General features: G+C 41.9%; 1 protein-coding gene across 4 annotated transcripts in view; it reads right to left on the bottom strand.

Annotated features, from left to right (window-relative positions):
* The window catches only part of LYPD6 (LY6/PLAUR domain containing 6), a 140,582-nt gene that overhangs the window by 27,263 nt on the left and 88,923 nt on the right, over positions 1-24,396 (bottom strand). For all 4 annotated transcript variants that reach the window (XM_055398047.2, XM_055398049.2, XM_055398045.2 and 1 more), the window contains one exon: positions 7,590-7,778. In XM_055398047.2, coding sequence (XP_055254022.1) covers positions 7,590-7,707 — 118 coding nt within the window. In that variant the 5' untranslated portion in view covers positions 7,708-7,778. The remainder of the gene's footprint in view (positions 1-7,589; positions 7,779-24,396) is intronic.

Raw genomic sequence — 24,396 nt, 5'->3', positions numbered from 1 at the left:
TACTTCTAGGAACTTGTATTTATATCTTGGTAGGTATTAGTGATCAGTGAATAATCAAATCCTTTTCAGTGACAAATCTCTGAAAACAGACTCAGCTTTCAGTCAATAATTACAGCACAATACTATGTAATGGTTAAATTCCCCATCCTGGAAATATTTAGCTAAAAAGCAAGGTCTACAGATGAACAATTATCTCCACTAACTTGCTAACTGATACTGCATCTGATAAAAAAGATTTGTTTTCTTTTTTTTTTTTTTTTAAAAAAAGGATGGAAAGAGGTTCCTAAGAGATGTGCTATTTTCTTCTTTGTTACTTCAAAGCATTACAAAGCAAGTAGGGTTTCAAATTGTTGTGGCCCCAGCTGCGAATGAATCTAATTTGGCTCTTGATCACAGAGTTAATAAGCTTAGTACTCTGTATTTCAGGGCATAAGTCCTTGGTCCCTCAAGAGAAGGTGATTGTAAAGAAAAAAAGAAAAGCCAAAGAGCCCAGTTACTCCCTGTAATATAATCTGTCCATTAACTTTCCTGGTCAGCCATAGTTCAACTGACCATAATTCATTTGTAAGGCATCAGAAAAGATTTCGTCTTTGTTTCCATCTCTTGGAAATTTTGCCTGGATAAAGGCCTTAAGTTACCAAAACTATGGTGAGAAGAGAGTCTTGTTTTATAACGTATACTGATGTATAATGTATCCAAACTTTTATTTTTCATTCTTGCTAAATTAATTTCCATTGGTTTTGGAAATTGGATGCAAACACAAAATTTCTAGAAATCTAATAAACTGACTTTCTCTGTCCATTAGGCAACAACATGTTGTCAGTATAATTTAATACCATGAATATATTCCTGGTAGAAATGCCTTTCCTGGGACCTTTCTAGACAGCCTTCACGCTCCCTAAAATTTCTCAGGCAAGAATACTGGAGTGGGTAGCTATTCCCTGATCTTCCCAACCCTGGGACTGAACCCCAGTCTCCGGCACTGTAGTCAGATTCTTCACCTCTGAGCCACTCGGGAAGCCCTCTTGTTCACTGGCTCACTATCTGGGCGTAAACAAGCCACCTGCAGAGATAGAACTCTTTGGCCCACATGATTAAGAAAAGCCACAGAATATGCAACCAGAGGAAAACTGGATTTCTCTGGAAAAGTTTCTATTACAAGGACAGAAAAGAGGCCAAGAACAGGCTGAAGTCACTTAGGATGTTAAATTCTGCTATCACGTATGAGGTCTAACAACCAAATAAGTAGCTCCATGTCTCTTAAAATGAACACCTGCTTTAGAGGTTTTTATTAGGCTTGTGGTACTTTAATCATGGGCTAGGAAGAAATATATCATTTTTCACATAAAAAAAAACATATAAATGATTAAAAAGAATGTTATTGAGGATGGTGCCTTAAGTTTGAAAGCCATTAAGTTTATTTCTTTTAAAGGCTTAGAAACTTCAAAGATTAGGGAACCACACAGCAAAGGAGATTAGTCATGGAAGGCTGAACTTTGCCAACCCAGTTTCCAGTCCCACACCTTGTTATCTCTGAGGGCTGTCTGGGGTCTTGGGGGAAAGAGTTCGTGTTTGTCTGGTGTAGAAAACGTGTGTCTTCTCACATCTCGAGCATCACTGCATTTCTCCTTGGGCACGTTCTGAGCAGTATCTAATATTAATGGAATCGGGCTCACTCACTGACCCCAAGAAAGCTATCTGTGCCTCCATCTACAAAGTGAGGCGATTATATTAATAATTCAAAATCAAAATAATCCCACACTTCCCTCATCTATTTTTTATTATCTGTGTTCGACAGAAACCTGCTTATTTGTGGAGAGACAGCTTTATCTAAACTCAGTCTACTGGGTGCTGCTCAAGGGCAGACGACTACGACCATTTAAAAAACTCCAAAAACTTCTGAAACAGTGCAGAGAAATGTGAAGTTAACTCTGCTTTAAAGTGTGCAGAATAAACCAAGTTCTGGCTAAGTGGGAAACGGACAGGAACTTGAATCCAGCACAAACTTATATTCCTAGTGACCAGTTATGGAGACTCTCAAAGCGAACTCGGCCCAGACCTGTGGGCGAATCAACATACAATGTAGCTTATGAACAACTGCCTCTGCCCTTCTCCACATTCCAAAATCACATCAGAAAACTCCATCACTTCTTTCTGTATCAGTCAGTTCAGTTGCTCAGTTGTGTCTGACTCTGTGACCCCATGGACTTTAGCACGCCAGACTTCCCTGTCCATCACCAATTCCCAGAGCCCACTCAAACTCATGTCCATTGTGTCGGTGAAGCTATCCAATTATCTAACCCTCTGTCATCCCCTTCTCCTCCTGCCTTCAATCTTTCCAAGCACCAGGGTCTTTCCCAATGAGTCAGTTCTTCTCATCAGGCGGCCAAAGAATTGCAGTTTCAGCTGAAGTATCACTCCTTCCAATGGATATTCAGGACTGATTTCCTTTAGGATTGACAGGTTGGATCTCCCTGCAGTTCAAGGGACTTTCAAGAGTCTTCTCCAACACCACAGTTCAAAAGCATCAGCTCTTCCGTGCTCAACTTTCCTTATACTCCAATTCTCACATCCATTCATGACTACTGGAAAAACCATAGCTTAGACTAGACAGATCTTTGTGGGTAAAAAATGTCTCTGCTTTTTAATATGCTGTTTAGGTTGGTCATAACTTTTATTCCAAGGAGCAAGCGTCTTTTAATTTCACGGATGCAGTCACCCTCTGCAGTGATTTTGGAGCCCCCAAAAATGAAGTCTCTCACTGTTTTCATTATCTCCCCATCTATTTGCCATGAAGTGATGGGACTGGATGCCACAATCTTAGTTTTCTGAATGTTGAGTTTTAAGCCAACTTTTTCACTTTCCTCTTTCACTTTCATCAAGAGGCTCTTTAGTTCTTCTTTACTTTCTGCCATAAGGGTGTTGTCATCTGTGTATCTGAGGTTATTGATATTTCTCCCGGCAATCTTGATTCCAGCTTGTGCTTCATCCAGTCTGGCATTTTGCAGGATGTACTCTGCATATAAGTTAAATAAGCAGGATGACAATATGCAGCCTTGACATACTCCTTTCCCGATTTGGAATCAGTCCATTGTTCCATGTCCAGTTCTAACTGTTGCATCTTGACCTGCACACAGATTTCTCAGGAGGCAGGTCAGGTGACCTGGTATTCCCATCTCTTGAAGAATTTTCCACGGTTTGTCGTGATCTACACAGTCAAAGGCTTTGGCATAGTCAATGAACGAAAAGTAGATATTTTTCTGGAACTCTTGCTTTTTCGATGATCCAGCGGAAGTTGGCAATTTGATCTCTGGTTCCTCTGCCTTTTATAAATCCAGCTTGAACATTTGAAAGTTCATAGTTCACAGTTCACATACTATTGAAACCTGGCTTGGAGAATTTTCAGCATTACTTTGCTAGCATGTGAGATGAGTGCAACTGTGCAGTAGTTTGAGCATTCTTTGGCATTGCCCCTTCTTTGGGCCTAGAATGAAACTGACCTTTTCCAATCCTGGGCCACTGCTGAGTTTTCCAGACACGCTGGCATATTGAGTGCAGCACTTTCACAGCATCATCTTTTAGTAGCTCAACTGGAATTCCATTACCTCCACTAGCTTTGTTCATAGTGATGCTTCCTGTGGCCAACTTGACTTCGCATTCCAGGATGTCTGACTCTAGGTGAGTGATCATACCATCGTGGTTATCTGGGTCATGAAGATCTTTTTTGTACAGTTCCTCTGTGTATGCATGCCACCTCTTCTTAATATCTTCTGCTTCTGTTAGGTCCATGCCATTTCTGTCCTTTATTGTACCCATCTTTGCAAGAAATTTTCCCTTGTTATCTCTAATTTTCTTGAAGAGATCTCTAGTCTTTTCCATTCTATTGTTTTCTTCTATTTCTTTGCATTGATCGCTGAGGAAGGCTTTCTTATATCTCCTTGCTATTCTTTGGAACTCAGCATTCAAATGGGTATATCTTTCCTTTTCTCCTTTGCCTTTCACTTCTCTTCTTTTCTCAGCTATTTGTAAGGCATCCTCAGACAACCATTTTGCCTTTTTGCATTTCTTTCTATATAGTGAGCTCTTTTTAATCAGGCCATGGCTTTATTCAGCTAACATAGGTCAGTTCAGTTCAGTTCAGTCGCTCAGTCATGTCCAACTCTTTGCAACCCCACAGATGGCAGCACACCAGGCCTCCCTGTCCATCACCAACTCCCAGAGTCTACTCAAACTCATGTCCATTGAAGTTGGTGATGCCTTCCAATCATCTCATCCTCTGTTGTCCCCTTCTCCTCCCACCTTCAATCTTTCCCTGCATCAGGGTCTTTTCAAATAAGTCAATTCTTCGCATCAGGGAGTCAAAGTATTGGAGTTTCAGCTTCAGCAGCAGTCCTTCCAATGAATATTCAGGATTGATCTCCTTTAGAATGGACTGGTTGGATCTCCTTGCAGTCCAAGGGACTCTCAAGAGTCTTCTCCAACACCACAGTTCAAAAGCATCAAGTAACATAGGTCACCTGAGTGGAAATTTTCCATCAATTTCTAAACAGCACAGATGGTTTCCCCTCCAGTGTTATTCAAAGGTCATCCATCAAAGATCCCATTCTGAAATGGACTTTCCAAATATGGTCCCATTTGGGAATTCGTTGGTAGCCCAGTGGTTAAGAATCTGCCTTCCAGTGCGGGGGACACGGGTTTGATCCTTGGTCTGGGAAGATCCCACATGCTGTGAAGCAGCTGAGCCCAAGAGCCACAACTGAGCCCATGTTCCTAGAGCCCATGCTGTGCTATAAGAGAAGCCACTGCAAAAAAAAGCCCAAGTTACAATGAAGAGTAGTCCCCCTTTGTCACAACTAGAGAAAACCTGCACACAGCAACAAAGACCCAACACAGCCAAAAATAAACAAAGAAACAGAGGCCCACCCAACACCAGAACTGACACACCATACCACTGAGGCAGAAGCAGTGGGTGTGTTTGCTGGTTCTCGATCACTTAAAACAACCCCTTTCAATTTTCCTTCCCACTCTGTGTGTACAATCACAGCCTCAGAGAAGGCCAGGCACAGGTCTGTTACGAGGCCCAGTGACTTCTGAGTCTGTCACTGAAGCATACAAAGAATCCCACAGAAACTTTAAGTCCTGGCAATCAAACACAAGAGACCAGAACCGAGGCTTTTTTTTTCACCAACTCCAATTTAAAAAAGCATGGCTGTGACCCCATGGACTATAGCCCGTCAAGCCTCCATCCATGGAATATTCCAGGCAAGAATACTGGAATGGGTGGTTATCCCCTTGTACAGGAAATCTTCCTGAGCCAGGGTTTGAACCAGGGTCTCTTGTATTGCAGGCAAATTCTTTACCATCTGAGCCACTAGGGAAGCCCTTGGAGAAAATAACACAATTCAATCCTAGGAAACAGAAAAACTACCAAAGCACTCTCTTTTCATGAATGTTACTAAAATAAACTGCCTTGCAAAAACAAGCAGCCAGATAAGCTTTCCATACAATTAACCAGTAGGCACCAGTCTATCCTGGTGAGAACAATAAATCTAAAGAAACTACTAGCTGCCAATGAAAAATATATTTGGAGTTAAAAAAAACAGTGATGTATATTTAGCGTTCTCAGTTTACTATCTGAGTCAATTACAATAGCATAAATAATAAGCATCTGATTTCATGTTATGTATGTGCCTGCTGCTGCTGCTGCTGCTAAGTTGCTTCGGTCGTGTCCAACTCTGTGCAACCCCATAGACGGAAGCCCTAGTACTTTACAAATATTATTTCTAGTCCACAATACAATACTATAGGGTATACATCATTCTAACCATGCTAGAAATGTAGAGATCAAACTTTAAAAGATTCTCCTAACATTTACTGAGCATTTACTATGGCTCACGGGCTTCCAGGTGGCACTAGTGGTAAAGAACCTGCCTACTAATGCAGGAGACTCAAGAGACATGGGTTCAAACCCTGGATCAGGAAGGTCCACTGGAGGAGAAATGGCAACCCACTCCAGTATTCTTGGCTGGAGAATCTGGTGGACAGTGGAGCTTGGTGGGCTACCGTCCATAGGGCTGCACAGAGTTGGACATGACTGAAGCGACTTAGCACACACACATGGATCACAGTGCTAAGTGCTTTGTGTGTGTTCTTTTACTTACTCTTCACAAAGTTAGAGAATTTATTTCAAGTCAGAAGGCTATGAAGTGCTCACCGAGGTGCTCACCCAAGGTCAGGTAGAGAGTCCAAGCCCCTGTGCATTCCTTGAACCATCTCTCATTTAACCAGAACATGAAGACATTAAATATTTTAACTATGTGGCATCAAAGGAGTCCAAGTGACTGCCTCTACCTTGCAGACTGCAAGTTCCTCAAAAGCAAGGACTATGATTGGTTTGCCTTTACATCTCCCATGCCTATCATATCACGCCTGACACACAGTACATGCTCAAAAAAGTTTGTCAAATAGAACATTTGAAAAGAGTGATACACCTTGAGGCAAATGGTAAAAGGTCAGCCCACAGACTAAATACCCGCCTCTCACCACCACCAGTATTCTTGCCTGGAGAATTCCATGGACAGAGGAGACTGGCTGGCTACCATCCATGGGGTCGCAAAGAGTCAGACAAGACTGAGCAACTAGCACACACTCACCACCACACTGGCAATCCAGCAGAGGGCCAAGCAAATATGAAACATGAGATAAATACAGAGATGGTGACCAACAGAGGAAGCTAAGCTGCCGTGTTTCCCAAAGTGCAATTCTTTGAATATAGGCAGCAGCAGAATCACCTGAATTCTTGCTGAAAGCAAAAATCCATGGGGACCGCCCCAGATACATGCAGTCAGACACTCCGGGGAAGGGACCTGGGACACACATTATTCTGCACTCCGAAGATAACTCTTAAACACAGGAAACTGAAAGCGATAGGCAAACAGGAAGTGGTGAGAGGCAATTATGCTGAAACTGAGAATTAGATGCACAGACAGGAAGGCCAGCTATTATCTTGCTTATAAAGGCCTGATCTTTTACCAACACCTTCCTGTGGGACTCGGTCGTTTACTTTGATAGCTGACTGAGACCTGGCAGAGTCAGAGAGAAGAGGGTTCAGAATCAGAGCCATGGTGCAGGAAACAGAGCAAACAAGCCCAGTATTTTACTTAAAAACGAGCACCCTGTAAAAGGGGGAGGTGAACACACACACAACACATTTTGGTTATGCACATGTGTGCATACTCAGTCACTAAGTCATGTCTGACTCATTGCCACCCCATGGATTGTAGCCCACCAGGCTCCTCTGTTCATGGGGTTTTCCCGACAAGAATTCTAGAGTGGGTTGCCATTTCCTCCTCCAGAGGATCTTCCTGACCTAAGGATCAAAACCTGCATCTCTTGCATCTCCATCTTTTGCATTAGCAGGTGGGTTCTTTACCACCAGCGCCACCTGGGAAGCCCAGCACGTACACTCCCAACAATTAAGTCACCGGGTTTCCCCCACATGGAAGGCTGCCTACTCCTGGCCAGTTTTCAGCTTTCAAATTTTATTTGAAAGCAGGTGACAATCTGCAGCAAAGAGAAGGGAGTCTTACTTGAAGGGTGGAGGTAGATTATGTCTTTCACAGTGAAGTCCCGGGACTGGGCGGCTTTCAGACAGTCAGCCAGCAGACTGAGGAGCAGGAGCCAGGCCAGGGCAGGGCCAGCTTCCATGGCAGACCGAGGCTTCACTCATCCAGGGGACCTGGGAGCAGGGACTCGGGACGATGAAAGAGGATTTGCACCTGAAATACGAAGCCAGAGTCATCTCAGTGTCTAAACGGGGGAAGCCACAGAGACTCAGCCCAGCTTCTGCTGGCAGGATGAGCTGGGGAGAAACAGGGAGCCCAGGGTACAGGGATGTGCGTAGACAGAGAGAGAAACTTTATAGACTGTAATTTTAGAGCACTTAGAAAATTTCAACCCAAATCCATTCTTAATTAGGTTGCTAAAGCTCCACTGCTAGCAGTCCCTTCTAATATCCAGCAGAGATGGTATCAGGAGAGATTGAATTTTAATGAAATCCAGCTATTTTTGCCAGGAGGCCAGGGGATGGCTGCCAGAACCGACAATAAATAAGTCAGGTGCAGAAGCTCAGAAGCATTTCTTTGATAACAGCGAACACCAGGGATGAGAGTACAGCCGTACTGGGTCGTGCTGCCCATACAAACCTGTGCAGGCTAGACTTTCAGATTAGAGGAGAAAAAAGATACAGAGGTAAACTGGCCTCTCCAATGAACCAAAATGTGTCTTTATAGCTCCAAGTCTCCTTCACATAACTAAAATTATGGGCTGCCTACTGTTGAAGTCCTTAGTATGTATCAGCTGATTCTCCTCATAACCCTATGAGATAGGCACTGTTACCATCCCACTGTGAGGTAACAAGTCTAGCAAATATGTTGATTTAAACCCAGGCAGTCTGGTAAAGAACCTGCGTGCAAATGCAGATGTAAGATACCTAGATTCAATCCCTGAGTCGGGAAGATCCCCTGGAGGAAGGCGTGGCAACCCACTCCAGTATTCATGCTGGGAAAATCCCATGGACAGGAGAGCCTGGTGGGTTACAGTCCACAGGGTCGCAAAGAGTCAGACATGACTAAAGCGACTGAGTATACACCCAGTCTGGCCACTGAGACCACAAATAAAATTAGGTGATACTGTGTTCTTCCAAAGACTGATTCACGGTGTATAACAAAACCTGAAGAAATGAGATCAACGTGTCACTGTAACACTAAGCTATCATCATTCTATCCTTTATTTGGACTCTATTTTTTTTTCAATTAAATTGATAGCAGTAAAATCTTTACTTACTTACTTAGAAAACCATCATTTGAGCACCCATGCAATGGGTCAAGTTAGATATTCACTTTATTTTAAACTGGCTAAAAAGTAATTTGGACATTTTGTTCACGAATTCTGATACAAATATCAATGACATTTTTAAAATGGCATAACAAAACAATCCTAAAGTTATTCTGTCAAAACAGAAAACAAGAGTAAATGTGTTACAAATCAAAATCAATAGAGGAAATCAATATGGATTAATCAGAAATTAGAACACAGTACAGACAAATATTAATCAAAACAGAATGAGAGAAAGCATAAAAATGAATTCAGAAAATAGAACACTCTAGGGAGCTCAGACATAGAACTATTTCACTGTACAAGCAATTTTTCAAAATCACAGAATAGGAAAATATTAAATAATAGTATGATAACTTTATTAAAAATTGTGAAAAAGATTAACTGACACCAAACAATGCATGATACGCTCAAATTAACTCCAAATGGATTGGTGTGTTATTTTGTTTTAAATAGATGAATTGCTAGAAAATGGAGTAGAACCCTTATCACCTTGTAACAGCCTGATAATGCCAGCCTTGCCAATTTCACGCTCACTACACCCTCTTCCATTTATAATTTGATTCCCCCAAACAGGTTTGCATTCAGAAAGGGAAGGAGAGGCTCATTCACTTCATAATGTGACTGCCAGGCACTGTGCTTGGCACTTCGTTAAATAATGTGATGAGAAAACAAGTATCAAGGATCTCTTTCCCTCCATGAGTGACAGACACAAACGTTATCTCATCTTAAACGGAGGTAAGAATACGTTCGTGTACATCCACTTGGTCGAGTGAGGCAGCATCTGAGGGACAGATTCGCGCAGCCCCCTGGGCCCCCCGAAGGAATCGCACTGACACCAGTCTCCTCACAATCTGGGCTCAGTTCGAGAGGGATGGTGAGGAAAGCTTTCTGATTTCATTTTGAATAATTTAACATTAAATATCAACGAGTTGCCAATCTTAAGTTCTTTTTAATCAGAAACTTGATGTCAACACATACCAAACACTGCAAGTGGCTCATTTTCATTAAAGCATCTTTCAACCACAGTATTCCTTCCCGTTATTGATTTAAATTGTCTCCCTCTGCACAGTCCTTGCATAAGCATCAAGCATTACTTAATGTCATCTGAAATTAACCTTATTTCAACCTCTTTGGCACGGCTACCCAGCCAAGAGCCTTCATTTCACAGCTTGCGTTGACCATGCGTGACTAACACATAGAGGGGAAGAGTGAGACGCCTGAATTTGAAACCTTACTCCAGTACTCTCTTGCTGTGCAACCTTAAGGGAGTTACTTAACAAGTCTGTGCTCCAGTTTCCTCATCTGCAAAATGAGGAAATACTACCAACCTTAAAATTGCACTATGCTGGCTCAGTGATAAGGAATCTGCCTGCCAGTGCCGGAGACACAGTTTGGTTCCTGGTCCAGGAAGATTCCCACGTGCCATGGAGGAACTAAGCCCCTGACCCACAACTGACGAGCCGGTGCTCTGGAGCCTGGGCGCCCCATCTGCTGAGTCCACCTGCCGCAACTGTCGAAGCCCGTGCTCTCTAGAATCCCTGTTCCACATCAAGAGAAGCCACCGCAGCAAGAAACCAGAGCACTGCAACTAGAGTACAGCCCCCACTCCCTGCAACTAGAGAAAAGCGCACACATCAACAAAGACCCAGAACAGTCAAAAATAAATACATACACAAAATTATATTAAAAAGTGTACTACGAGCTGTCCTTAGAGAACAGACTTGGGTTTGCCAAGGGGGAGAGGGACCTGGGAGGGATGGACTGGGATGCTGGGGTTAGCAGATGTAAACTATTACATATAGAAAGGAGAGAATAGCGAGAATGGGAGGAATAAACCCAAGACAATGAGGGTAAAGGAAAAAGAACAGGAGGGAGAAATAGACAGAGGTACGATGAAGCTAGAAAATATAAAGCCATGTGATCCTATGCTACTATGCTGCTCACCACTTCATAACAAGCCACAAAGAGGTGATTCCAAGGAACAGCTGCACTCAGTGTGCTCCATGGAGGAAGAAAGGAAGGAGAATTTATCTGCCTGCTGCCATTCTGCCTCTAGTCTCCCATTGATCAAGTTTCACTCCACAGAGAACTCACTCCTCGACATTTCAGCAGTCAGAGTGGAGGGTCAACCCCATGTGGATGCACCTCTGACCAAGAAAGAAAAAGAAGGCACCAGCCACAGGAATCTAAGATAACACTCAGGGTTTGTCCCTACTGCATGTGCTATTAATCCTTGTAAACGCCACAAGTTTTTGTTTCAGGGTTTGTTGTTTTTATTTTATTTAAAATTATTTCTATTGAGATGAAATTCATATCATGTAAGATACACCATTTTAAAACAATACAATTTAGTGGAGCCTCTTAGTATGTTCATAGTATTGGGCAACCATCATCTAGTCTAGAATGTTTCCATCACCTCTGAGAGAAATGTTGTGCCCATTAGCAGTCATTCTCTCCTCTCCCCACTCCCTGGCAACTACTAAGCTACTTTCTTTCACTATGGATTTACTTATTGGGAACATTTCATGTAAATGGAATCATACAAGATATAGTCTTTTGTATCTGGCTTCTTTCACCTAGTATAATGTTTTCAAGGTTCATCCATGTTGTAATATGAATCAGTACATGATTCATTTTTATCACTGAATAACATTTCACTGTTATACCACTCATCATTTGATAGGCATTTGGGTGGTTTCCACTTCTGGTCTATTTGTGACTAATGCTATTATTAACATTCATGTACATTTTTTTGTATAAACATAAGTTTTTATTTTTCTTGGGTATATACTTAAGAGTGGAATTGCTTGATCTTATGGTAACTATGTTTACCCTTTTGAGGAACTGCCAAATGGTTTTCCACTATGACTACACTATTTTACATTCCCATCAGTAAAATTTCTCTGCTTCTTCACTAACATTTACTTTTACCAAAACATTTTATTATAGCCACCTTAGAGAGTGTAAAGTGCACTGTGGCTTTGAGTTCCACTTCCCAAATGACTACTGAGTTGAACATATTTTCATGTGCTTACTGGTCATTTGTATATCTTCTTTGGAGTAATATTTATTCAAACACTTCACACACTTTAAACTGAGTTATCTTTTTATTGCTGAGTTATAAGAGTTCTTTCTATATGTTAGACTCTGGACCCTTTTCAGATATATGATTTGCAACTCTTTTCTCCCTTTCTCTGTGCTGACTTTTCACTTCCTTGATGACATATTTCGATAAGCAAAAGTTTTAAAGTTTGATGAAGACCACACATTGCTTTTTATAAACAGAGATTGTGTTCCCTTACACAAGTCAAGCGCAACACAGAGCAATACAGAAAAAGATGTGCGTACAGTGCACAGTGAAAGAGCCCATCCACCTTATAGTAGCCAGAGCTATTTTCCCACCTTTTTCCCATGAGAAAACAGGATGGGCAGGGCTATCTATTAATATCACCAGCTGCTTACCTTTCTGCAATAAATCATGAAGCACCACTCACTCTATTAGTATTTTCTAGGAGATGAAAAGTGAAAGATGAGCAGCAGGTATTCACAATTAGTCTAACCATTACTGAAACATGGGCTCTGCTGACAGGGATATATCTTTTCTATTCAGATTCTCAGTAGTTGATGGAGCTGTAATCCCTGAACCCCACAAATCCCATGCTGGACTCATTGATATGAACGGTCATTTCTAGGACTTTGATGCTTTTCCCTAGAGTCCACTGTGTCTTTGGAATGTTCTAGAGATTTAGAAAAGATGTTGCATTTCCATTTTGTGCCCTGCTATTTGAATATGCACTGAGGATTCGTCCCTGACTACCGCTCTCTTATGAAGAAGTACACTCTCATTTTCACAGCTCTGTGACCTTTCATTTGTTATTTATGAGCTTTTGCAAATCTAATACCATTCTGACAGATTTAATTTGTGCTCTAAATTACCTTTGCATGAGTTACTCAACTGCTGGGTTTATTCCAATAGATTACTTGCTACATTCTGAAACAGGAAAAAAAAAATTAGTTCAAGATCTATTAGACTTCCTCCACTTGGGAGAAAGTTGAAAAGAGTGACATTCTAATTTTTACTCCATGGTACTAGATGGTATAAAGGAGGATTTCTAACTCTAGTCAGAGAGTCAAAGCAACAGGGTCAGAACAGAGGTCAAACTTTACAAATCTACATCCTAATTGCTATTTCATATAGAATCCATAAGAGAAGATTACTTCCTATTCCTTAAACTGATCACTGGATAACAACAAAGCACTTCTGGAAGTTACAGATATATTGACTAAGTACTAAGTGACATGCCTCAATACTAAGTCAACATATAAGCAATTGTAAAGTAGAGAACTAACCCAAATATAAATATTTTTCAATGCTACTCATATTAAAATTTGAACTGCCTTAGATGCTAAAGCTGAAACTCCAATACTTTGGCCACCTCATGCGACGAGTTGACTCACTAGAAAAAAGTCTGATGCTAGGAAGGATTGGGGGTGGGAGGAGACGGGGACGACAGAGAATGAGATGGCTAGATGGCATCTCTGACTCGATGGACAGGAGTTTGAGTGAACTCCGGGAGTTGGTGATGGACAGGGAGGCCTGGCGTGCTGTGATTCATGGGGTCTCAAAGAGTCGGACACGACTGAGTGACTGAACTGAGCTGAACTGAACTGAATACAAGAACAAAATGGAATTCTAAAACCTGAAAGATCATTACAATTCTTGATTCAATTGTCAATATATATAGATTAGGCTTGGTGCCTTAATGATCTGAAAAAGTTAGTCCACCTCCCAAAAGTATAAATTAAAGGTATGATGTCACAAAAACTAAGTCCACTTAAATATTATAATTCTGACCATAGTACCTGTCTCACAATTTGGGGAGACATATAATATGCCCATAATATGTGGTGGTTTTAAAACATGTCTGCAAACCTGTTGACAGGTCACTATTACAAGGTGGGATCTAATTCCCCCCTTGATTCTGGGCCAAACTTCCTGATCAGTTGACCAGAGTGTGGTGGAAATGACACCATGTGACTTTCAAAGTTGGGTCACAGAAGGTCACAGAAGCACTAGCCAGTGCTCTGAAACACTCATGCTGAAGCTGCACAAGCAGTCTGGGTACTTTGGGTGAGATGCTGTGAGAAAGCTCAAGTCACCCAAACAGAGCAACTGAGAGTTCATGAAGAGAGAGCTGCCTGCTGCTCCCTAGCTGCTCCAGCTCCCCCCCGACCCCAGTTCCAACCACTGCCCAATTGCCACTGCATGGAGACTCCAAGTGAGAACTGCCCAGCCAAGCCCTTCCCATATTCCTGACCCACAGAAACCATGAAATAAACGAAATAATGGTGACTGCTTTATGCCACCAGGTTTTGGGTGGTTTATCATGCAGAAATAGATGTCTGGAACATAAGGAACTGGAGCAGGAGATCTAATTAGGAACTGCAGTTCTGCTCAAGGAAACAATCCTACTTTTCACACAGGTTGGAAGGCACAGAAATCCAAATCAAACAAGCTGTAACCTAAATTGAAGGAAAGGGGTGAAGGGGAGAATTTTACTGTCTCACTTGACTGTCCAGCTCAGACACAGCTGGACTTTAATCCCATTATCAGAAATTTCCATCCCTCTGAGAGGACTTCTGCCTGTCCTCTCTCGCCTTTATTCTCATTTAGGGCTTCTCAAACTGTAACCACCAGCAGTTTCAGAAGCATTCCCAGGGAGGCCCTTCCCCATTTGTTCCAGGCAAAGCCTGAAAAAGGAGCGAGCTTCATTCTTTGACCATAACTGGCCAGGGCTAGGTGACTAGCACATCACTGAGACGAACACATAGCATCAACTTCATGGAAATCACATGGATATATTGGTTCCCCAAAGGAAAATCTAGGTATTGTTACCTGAAGAAGAAAACTGGATGCTGGGCGAGCAGAATTACACCAATGTCCACTACAACAAATAACACAGAATTCTAAGTAACTTCATTAGCCTAGAAGTGCAAAATAAAATGAATGAAGCTCACATGAACATTTCGGAAAATGCCAGAAGGTGGAGAGGTTACCTATTGACATGATTTACTTCTGTAAAAATGGAATATTACTCCATTACAACTTTCAAATCAAATATAAGGTTTAAACAGTGAAGACAGTCCATGTGGGCGTATGGAATCAGTTTTGCTCTATCCTTTCCCCTTCTGAATGGAATGGCTCCTCTATTCACACACACCGTGTGTTGCTACTGGCAAGCACAATGTTCTTTCATGAGCCATCCTACAGGACACTGTTAATCAGCCCTCTCTGAAAAAGAAGTCCCCAAGAAGTAAAACTCAGGAGCATGTGTATGTCCTGTTCTTCCCCATGGGGAAGGAGGAAGAAGAAGAGAATGAAGCTTGCTGGCCAAGAGAGACAGAGGAGAGATAGAGAGAAAAGCTAAGCTATGTGCAACCCTTGCTTTTTGATCAATTTTTAACTCTTCCCTTGGATGCTTCAGTTTCCATCCAATAAATACCACTTTGCCCAAGCTAGTTTGAAGTGGCTTTCTGTGCCTTGAAATCAGGAGATCTGACCAATTTAAGAGTCTTCCAAAAGGGTCCAGCCACTAGGTTATATTTTCCTTTGCAACAAATATGCACTTTATCAACTAAAATATGCACTTATCAACTAAAAGGTTAGAGTTGGTTTTTTAAATGTCAATAATAGAGAACTATCTCTTTCAGATTTCATAGATACTGATGTTTCATTTCCATAACCTAAAGTGTGGTAGATGTTCACATATTCCCAATTTAAATTGAGGATCTATTTGCACAAAAATCAATGCTTTAAAGAAATGTGTATTTCTTTTTCAGGAACCCCTTGGCAAGGGCTTGAGTTACAGGGAAAAGCTGCCTTTCTATTTTGCCCTAAACTGATTTAGAGGTCAATTGCATCAAAAATGCTTCAATTCTTGAAGGATAAATGATGCTGGCCAAATATGTCTAGTAGTATGTTCATGTTTCTAAAAAATGCTGTATTAAGTCTCTTCTGCTTGTTGGCCATATGCTTGTTTGCTTCCTCTATCAATGTGAAGGTACCAAAGAACTGACAAGATGGTTCTGAAGTACACACAGCCATAAGCGGATAAAGTCAAAGAAATCTCCAGCAAGAATGGGACACTGGGTACATTGCAGCTAGTCTGCCAATTTTTTATTTACTTAGAAGGAAGTAGCAATTTGGAGAAAGTTTTGCTTTTGTGTTTTTCACTAGATGTTTCTCTATGTTTAAAAATGCCGTGTTTACATTTTATTTTTTCTAGGAATTTTCATCTTAGAAACCTTCCAAAAATGTGAAAATTCAAAATATTCTCAGAAACAGTACGACAGTTATAGGGACTTCCCTGGATGTCCAGTGGCTAAGACTCCACACTCCCAATGCATGGAGGCTGGGTTCAGCCCCTACTCAGGGAACTAGGTCCCATATGCCACAACTAGAGATCTTGTATTTCACAACTAAGAGCTTGTGCAGCCACATAAATAAATAAATGTTTTTTTCAAAAGAAAGAAACTATATGATAGTTATAAGTGGATTTAAGTGCAAAGGCATTTGCTCTTGGGTTCAAAATAGCCCAGTTCCATAACCAACATTTAAACCAAGAGTTACCTTGGTTCTATACAGAGGCAGTCTTCTTTGTATTTTGAGTAGTATGTTATTCTTTTCCCTGATAATTTAGAGTATTTCCAAAACTTCCCTAATAATCAGTTATAAAGCTGACACTGCCTACTGTAAATCCATGGGGATGTTCTGTAGTGTTTGAAGCACTTTTTACTGGCAGAGACCACTGCATGGCGTTTGGGGCCCCACTGTTTTGCTTTTAGAGACCTGGTGTGAGGATTCTTTCTGAGACCTTGAGGCCTATTAATTCTTCATGTCATCCCTCCCAGCTGGCTGTAGCCACTACCATGCTCACCCACATCAAGTGCTCTCTGCCTCTCTCACCTCCTCTTACACATCAGAAAGCCGGATATAAACAAATGACCCCACATCTCTAACCTCTTTATGAAATATTCCTTCTATTGCTTTAAGATTGACTAAAGCCTGGCTCACAGAGGAGAAAAAAAAAACACTTTCTCGGAGACTTCTGGTGGAAGGTGCTCATCTACCCAAGCTCCATGGATCCTGGGGCAGAAGGGAGCCAACGTTCCTCTCCCTTCTACTGCAGCCTACAAAACATTGCTCTTCCTCTTCAATTGATATTCCTCTTCATCCCAAAAGCTAAACCAGCTGCCCTTGTGGCTGTTGTGAAGTGGCTGGAGAATATTAAGGATACAGCCTACCATCAACCACTAACAGCATTCAGCCTAATCTTGATTTTCATCCAAAATTCAGAAGAATCAACCAATCTTAAATCTTATTTCCTGTCTTGCATGGACTAGAGTTTTGCCCAGGGTTCCAGGAATCCTAATCAAGTTTTTGTCAAAAAAGGCCTTGAAGACTGTTTCCATTTAGCCAAGTTCAAGAAGACTGTGTAACTGCTAGTTTGATAGGTGTGGAGAGCCTTTTCAGGATTTCTTACAGTGTAGGAAAGACAGCCTTGCTCTCTCTTGTGGGAAAAATGAAAAAAAAAAATCAAATAGCCAACATCAAAACAATGGCTTATGTAAAACACTATGGCTATATTTTTTTCAAATCACTGGGTTCTTTGCAGTTAATTATAGACAGTCCCCACCCACACAGTTTATAGTGGTTCAACTTAATGATTTTTCAGTTTCACAATGGTGCAAAAGCAGTAAGCAATCAATTTTTTTTAATTCTGATCTTTTTCCAGGTTGGTAATTGATGGGGCTGGTGATGCACAATACAATCCATCCCGATGCTGGGCAGCAGTTGCAGTTCCCATCAGCCACGCCATCATTAGGTTAAAAAACGGAAAAAAACAGTCATTCTATTAATATATCCATACAACCATTCTGTTTTCCACTTTCAGTACAGTATTCAAAAATTCTACAAGCTATTCAACACTTTATTGTAAAGCTGTTGTTGTTGTTGAGTCGCTCAGTTGTGTCCAACTCTTTTGCGACCCCATGGACTGCAGCCCACCAGGTTCCTCTGTCCATGGGATTCTCCAGGCAAGAGTACTGGAGTGGGTTGCCATTTCCTTTTCCAGGGGATCTTTCCAACCCAGGGATCGAACCCACATCTCCTGCTTGGACAGGCAGATTCTTTACCACTGTGCCACCAGGGAAGCCCTTCATATAAAATAGGCTTTGTGTTAGATGATTTTTGCCTTAATTGTAGGCTAATGCAAATGTTCTGCTTAAGGCAGGCTGGGCTCGGCTATCACGGTCCATAGTTTGGGTGTAGTTAACGCATTTTTGACTTCAGGATATTTTAACTTATGATAGGTTTTTCAGGAACTAATCCCATCATAAGTCAAGGAAGACATGTATTAAATCTTACCCCATGTTTCTCATTTAATAAATAGTATGTTTTTAAAAACAAAATTATCCATGCATTCATCCTTCAAGTTTCTGATAACCAAGACCTTGAACAACACACAGTATGTCTCTCTCCCGATGACTCAAAGATCACCAGCTCTGGTTTTGTGAAAGGGTATTGGGGTCTGCTAAAACTCAGAGTCCAAACTATAACTTGAATTTTTAAGAACACTTTACAGATTAACACAGTCATTGTGAGGAAGGAATGATTTCCTCACTCTGGGTTTGAAGGCAAAGGAATGGATCAAATGACTAATTCTGTGTCACTGAGGTAGCATTCTTGCTTTGTAACACTCCATCTTCATTTATAAGTCTCCATAAATAATGGTTATTAAAGAAGTCTGCTACTGTAGCAGAACAGATTCTAATAAGATTTTATATAGTATTCATTCAGTCAGAAAAGGATATGGGAATTATTAATAAAAGAAAATTAACCTTGGTAACAGAAGATTTTTTTTTGTTTTTGCATCTAAATTAATTTTATTCTTACTGAAAAAAATTACTGAGTAGCTTCTTGTGTATAAGGAAATGCAGCTATCTAGACAGACTCTGCCCCTGACTGCTGACACTGAATTCAGCCATGTGAGGGTGAGTTTCCCTCCCTTCTCCCTTATTACTGTTTTCCTAGTTCTGTTCCCCATTCACTCCCCTTGTTTTCTATTTCACTTGTTAACTCATTCATTCATTCACCATCCACCATAGTTACCTAAGTGGCTGTACGTAACGTTTCCTGTTACACTTGTTATTGTCAATAGCTCCAGTTTAATAAACAAAATTTTCAACTCTATTAGTAAAAATTAATGCAATTCTTAAAAGTCTTTTAAAAAAGACAAATGATGCATCTTTAAGTCATTTAGTCAAGAGTGATCACGGTGTGATGTTAACCTTCTTTCCTTACAACCAAGGCTACGTGTTTGTAACATGCCAAGCAGAGGAGACAGGTAACACAATCATTGCACAGGCCCTCTGGGCAGGAGGTCATAAGACATTGAACAATGAAATCCAATAAGAGGTCCATATTCCTTCCTATGGAAGCAATTTAACTGGAAAAGGAAAGAAAAGAAGAAATGTTGACAGGCATGACACATTTCACTTTATAAAGAGCCAGTTAATCTCAAGGTTCATATGAACAATCATATAAGTATACTGGTAATAATAGGGCACGGGAACTAGAGGGACTGGAGAAAACAAAAGATGTTAAAATTCCCAAGTGTCATAGCCAGAGGTGAATTCATCGTGCAGTGAAGGGTAAACCTCAGAGTCCCTACTGCATGGGCCCCTGCCAAGAGTCCTTCCTAGATTTAGGATTGCAATTCATGTATTCTTTTCCTTAAGGAGAGCTCTTTGCTAAAAACCCAGCTCAGCCAGCATAATGCAAAGTCAAAAACTTTTACTACTCCTAATAATATTCGTGCATTTTCCCTGAGGGAATTGGGTTAATGAATAAAAATACATGCTGTCATTCCACTCTCATGGAAAGGAAAAAAAGAAAATGAAAAAGAAGGAAAGCCAACACATTCACAGAGGCAGGCCTCCTCAAAACTAGGGAAGTGATATCAGAGCTGGAAAAAGCAATCAACCAACCAAGTAACTCCAACCTTCTGCCAGTCCTCCAACACTTGTGTGTGTGTGTGTGCTAAGTCACTTCAGTTGTGTCCGATTCTTTGTGACCCCATGGACTGTAGCCCAACAGGCTCCTCTGTCCATGAGATTCTCCATGCAAGAATACTGGAATGGGTTGCCATTTCCTACTCCAGGGGATCTTCCTGACCCAGAGATCGGATCCACGTCTCTTATGTCTCCTGCAGGAGGTGCAGAGGCACTGGAACTGGAACGGAGGCCAGCCTAAGGGGGACCACCCAGGCACAGTCAGCACGGGCATGCAGGGCTGACCGGGCACTGGGCAACAGAGCAGAGAGGATGTTGAGTGTGTGAAGTGCCAGCTGCAGAGCCAGGAAGATCCCAGATCTCTCCACCTACTACCTAGGATTGTTCTGAGGACAAATAATGCCTGGACAGACTGTAGAGCAGTTGCTGAGGGCACAGGTTCTGGAGCTAGCCCAGGTTAGGACGCTGACTCTGCTCCTGATAGTTGATTGACCACAGGCAGGTTTCTTAACCTCTCTGTACCTCAGCTTCCTCATCTGCAAAATGGGGGAAATCATACTGCCCATGTCATAGGGCTCTTATGAGGACTAAAGGAGATGATACGCATAAAGCACTTTGGACCATGCCTGCTGGCTAATATAATTCTCAAAATCATCCTCTAGTGGCCTAGCAAGGCATCCAGTTTCTCCTTTGAGTCAACATGCTGGTTCAGAACTGTCTGATCTCCTGTCCAGAAAGAAGGTATGAAAGGTCTTCAAAAAGGCACCTATACAACGTTGTGTTCTACCAGGAGAAATCAAAAGCCCAGGCTGCTTGTCAGATTTTCTAGCTGATTCCGAACTATGATCCACATCCTGCCATGAGGATAAAGACACGGGGCAGGTGAATTAAATGAAGCAGACTAGGGAAGGGCTAGGGCAGGATTTCTCAAATTTGAAAAACGCTTTCTCCTTCGAATAGAAAAAAGACTTATAGACAGAACCTCTCCTACCCCTACTGTCAACTAATTAATCCTTATTATAATAATTATACTGCTACTCACATATAAACAGAAGACTGGTTTTAAGTTTTTTAAAGCCCATGTCATAGCTTTAAAGCTAAACAAAAAGTACCAGTATAAATAAAATCACATTCAAATTAAATGACAGTTAAATAAAACAGAAAATAACATATATTGAGCACTTACAATAGGGTTGAACATTATGAAACTGCCACTATTCCATCATTCTGCCCTACAAAGATGGCAATTTCTTATCTGTAATACCTACAACACTGTGAAGTAGTATTATTACTGTCCCATTTTCCAACCGAAGCACCAAGAAATAAGGACACACATTTTCAAATCTTCCTCAGATTGGACAGGTGGCCAAAGACTGATCTGCAGACACTGCTCTGGGAAGCCTTGACTTAGGAGGCACACAGCACAGCAGGGATGGGGTGATGGAGAAGAGCCGGGCCCAGAAAAGAGCTGGGGCAAACTTCAGTGAGCACCCAAAGAATGCCAAATCGGGGACATCTCCTGCTGGAGGGGAGGGGCCGCCAAAGACCACTTCGACTTGGTGGCCTTTTGTCTTTGTTCTGGGTGGAGCAGAGGGCTTGGCTTGTCCTCCCAGGAGACAGGCGCTGGCCCTCCTTGGGGATCACCAGTTAAGCTGGATACACGGAGACAGGAAGAGCCAGAGAAAGGATAATAGGAGAAAGTGTAAGAGGGAGAAGGGAGTGGTTAAGAAAGGTTTCCAAATTTGCTGCACTTTAGAATCATCCAGGATCTTTATAAACCAGGGGTCCCCAACCTCCGGGATCTAATGCCTAATGACCTGAGGTGGACCTGGTGTAATAATAAAGTGCATAGTAACGTAAGGCACTTGAATCAGCCCGAAACCACACTCCTGTCCTTGTCCATGAAAAAACTGTCTTTCACGAAACAAGTCCCTAGTGCAAGAAAGGTTGGGGACCACTGTATAAACTAAACTATCGATGCTGATTCTCACCCACTTATTGTTGTTTAGTCAGAAAGTTGTGTCTGACTCTTTTGTGATCCCATGGACTGCAGCCCGCCAGGCTCCTCTGTCCATGGGATTTCCCAGGCAAGAATATTGGAGTGGGTTGCCATTTCCTTCTCCAGGGACCTTCTCCACCCAGGGATCAAATCCATGTCTCCTGTATTGGCAGGTGGATTTTTTTTACTACTGAGCCACCTAGGAAGCCCTTCTCACCCACTAGGATGTCATTGGTATGGAGTGTAAATTTGGTATTGAGATTATAAAAACCCTCCAGGTGTTTCTAACTTGCAGCAAAATTTGACAAACTTTATTATACCTCTTGCAAGTTGCTGATGGAAGGAAATAGCCTTGAAACATGTTCCGTTCATCCACAGGTACCAGCAAACCATGCTGTAAAGTTCCCCACGGCACTCAATTACAGAACTATTAAGCAGTCCAACATAATCACTGTGATTTATTCTCCTAGGTCCCCTCTCTCATTCCTTCCTGGCATCTTCAGGGCACTGGGGACAGGAAGTGGGCAGGGCATGACTTATAAAATGACCGCAGCTTCCCTCCTGACTTCTTCATGGCTCTGGCTTCAAAGCTGCCAGGCTTCTCTTGGCTTCCTTGGAAATCATTTCTAGAAAGTAATTTTCACTCTCTTGATGAAGGGATTGTCTCCTGTTGCCCTTGAAATGCTCTGGGGTGAAGTGCATGCTACAGTTCCAACTTAGCACACTTAAGTTTTTATGACAATAAAACAGAAAATGTCTCAAGGCCTCTCTTAAGACCAAAATCCTCTCACAACCATTCCTCCAAAGGCAGACAGAGAGATGTGAATTTTTGAGAAAGGAAACACATATGCCAATATTTTCAGAAGCAGCTTGGAGTGATGGAGAGAGAATGATTTCTGCACAAGGCAAACCTCAGGTCAAAGTCTGACTCTGCTGCAAAGAGCCGTGTGAACCTGAACAAGAAAACTGCCCTGCGGTTCAGCCTCTCGTCTGCACTGACACACCAAAATGCCTTCAACTCATCAGGCCCCCACACCCCAACATTTCTACTGAGTGACTACGATCTTGAGGCAGAGGATTGATTATCAAGTGGCTCCCATCTCTTTGGTGGTGGCAAATTTTCCATCTTCTCTGATTTTCTAGTCACTCGTTCTGATATGATTCATAGAAAGAAAGCAGGACTGAGAATAAGACAAAAGGGAACAAATACAAGTAACCTAGTTGGGAAGAAACAGGAAGAGGAGTAATACATTCATCGTAATTTCACTCTGTAGGTGTTAGTCACTCCCACTTGTGTCCGACTGTTTGCAACCTGCTGGACTGCAGCCTGCCAGGCTCCTCTGTCCATGAAATTCTCCAGGCAAAAGTACTGGAGTGGGTTGTCATTCCCTTCTCCAAGGAATCTTCCCAATCCAGGGATCAAGTCCGGATCTCGTGCATTCCAGGCAGATTCTTAACCATCTGGGCCACCAGGGAAGCCCAGAGTGAGAACAACATAGTTCCAATATCCAAAGCAAACAATTTATGCAGCTGCATTGTATTTTGCCAGGTCTTTACTATGGATGGAAAAACAAAACCAAGCATATATTGTAGAGAATTATCCTACAAGAAGCAAAGGAACTGGATCAAAAGATCGTAAAAGGATTTGATACGAGATGTCAGGTTTTTCCAATTCCTGTTTTCATGATTACAGTGATCTGAAACTTCTAGCCAGCCTGTCTGTGCCAAGGAGTCTAAAAGTAGTAACAGTACATGCTCCAACCATTCTACGTGCACAAGCAAAACTGATGATCTAAGTCACCCTGCCTGGCACAGCTTCCTGCAATGATGGAAATGTTGTACACTGGGGCTGCCCCATTCAGGAGTTACTAGTCAAGTCTGCCTATGGAGCAACCGAAATGTGTGACAGAGGAAGTTCATTTTAATTTATTTAATTGTTACTGAAACTAAATAGCCACATGTGGACAGTGGCTATAGTACTAGAGGGTGGAATTCTAACTTAGCGATAAATAAATGAAAACCAGTGACTGAAGTTGTGACCTCAGAACCAATTAGGGCCAGGGTAAAGCAGAACAATGATTACCCAGCTGGGTACCTTTACTACAGTGTTAATTACATCAAATAAAAAAACATAGCACAGCTGCTTCTGTGGAGGCACTTTTGGCCTTATCATTGGTGCCGGGGCCAAAGGGGATGAAAAGGAAATAACAAAGCCCTAAGGGTCCTGTTTTCAGGAGTGCCACAAAGTCTACCCCCTCCTGCATTTCACTTTTAGATGACAGCTGAAAATCCTAGCTTCTTGTGTGACAAGATGTCAATTACTTTCTGGGGTACTTTTTAATCCCAATTTTTATAGATGAGGAAACTTAGGAAGAGCAGTCAATAGCTTCAAGGTCACCTGGGTAGAAAGTGTGGGAGTGGACACT

The sequence above is a fragment of the Moschus berezovskii genome, chromosome 2 (genome assembly GCF_049115385.1).
Source record: "Moschus berezovskii isolate FMDL1 chromosome 2, NW_MosBer_1.0, whole genome shotgun sequence".
In the NCBI taxonomy this organism is placed as follows: domain Eukaryota; kingdom Metazoa; phylum Chordata; class Mammalia; order Artiodactyla; family Moschidae; genus Moschus; species Moschus berezovskii.
This window is presented reverse-complemented; position numbering and strand designations above follow the sequence as displayed.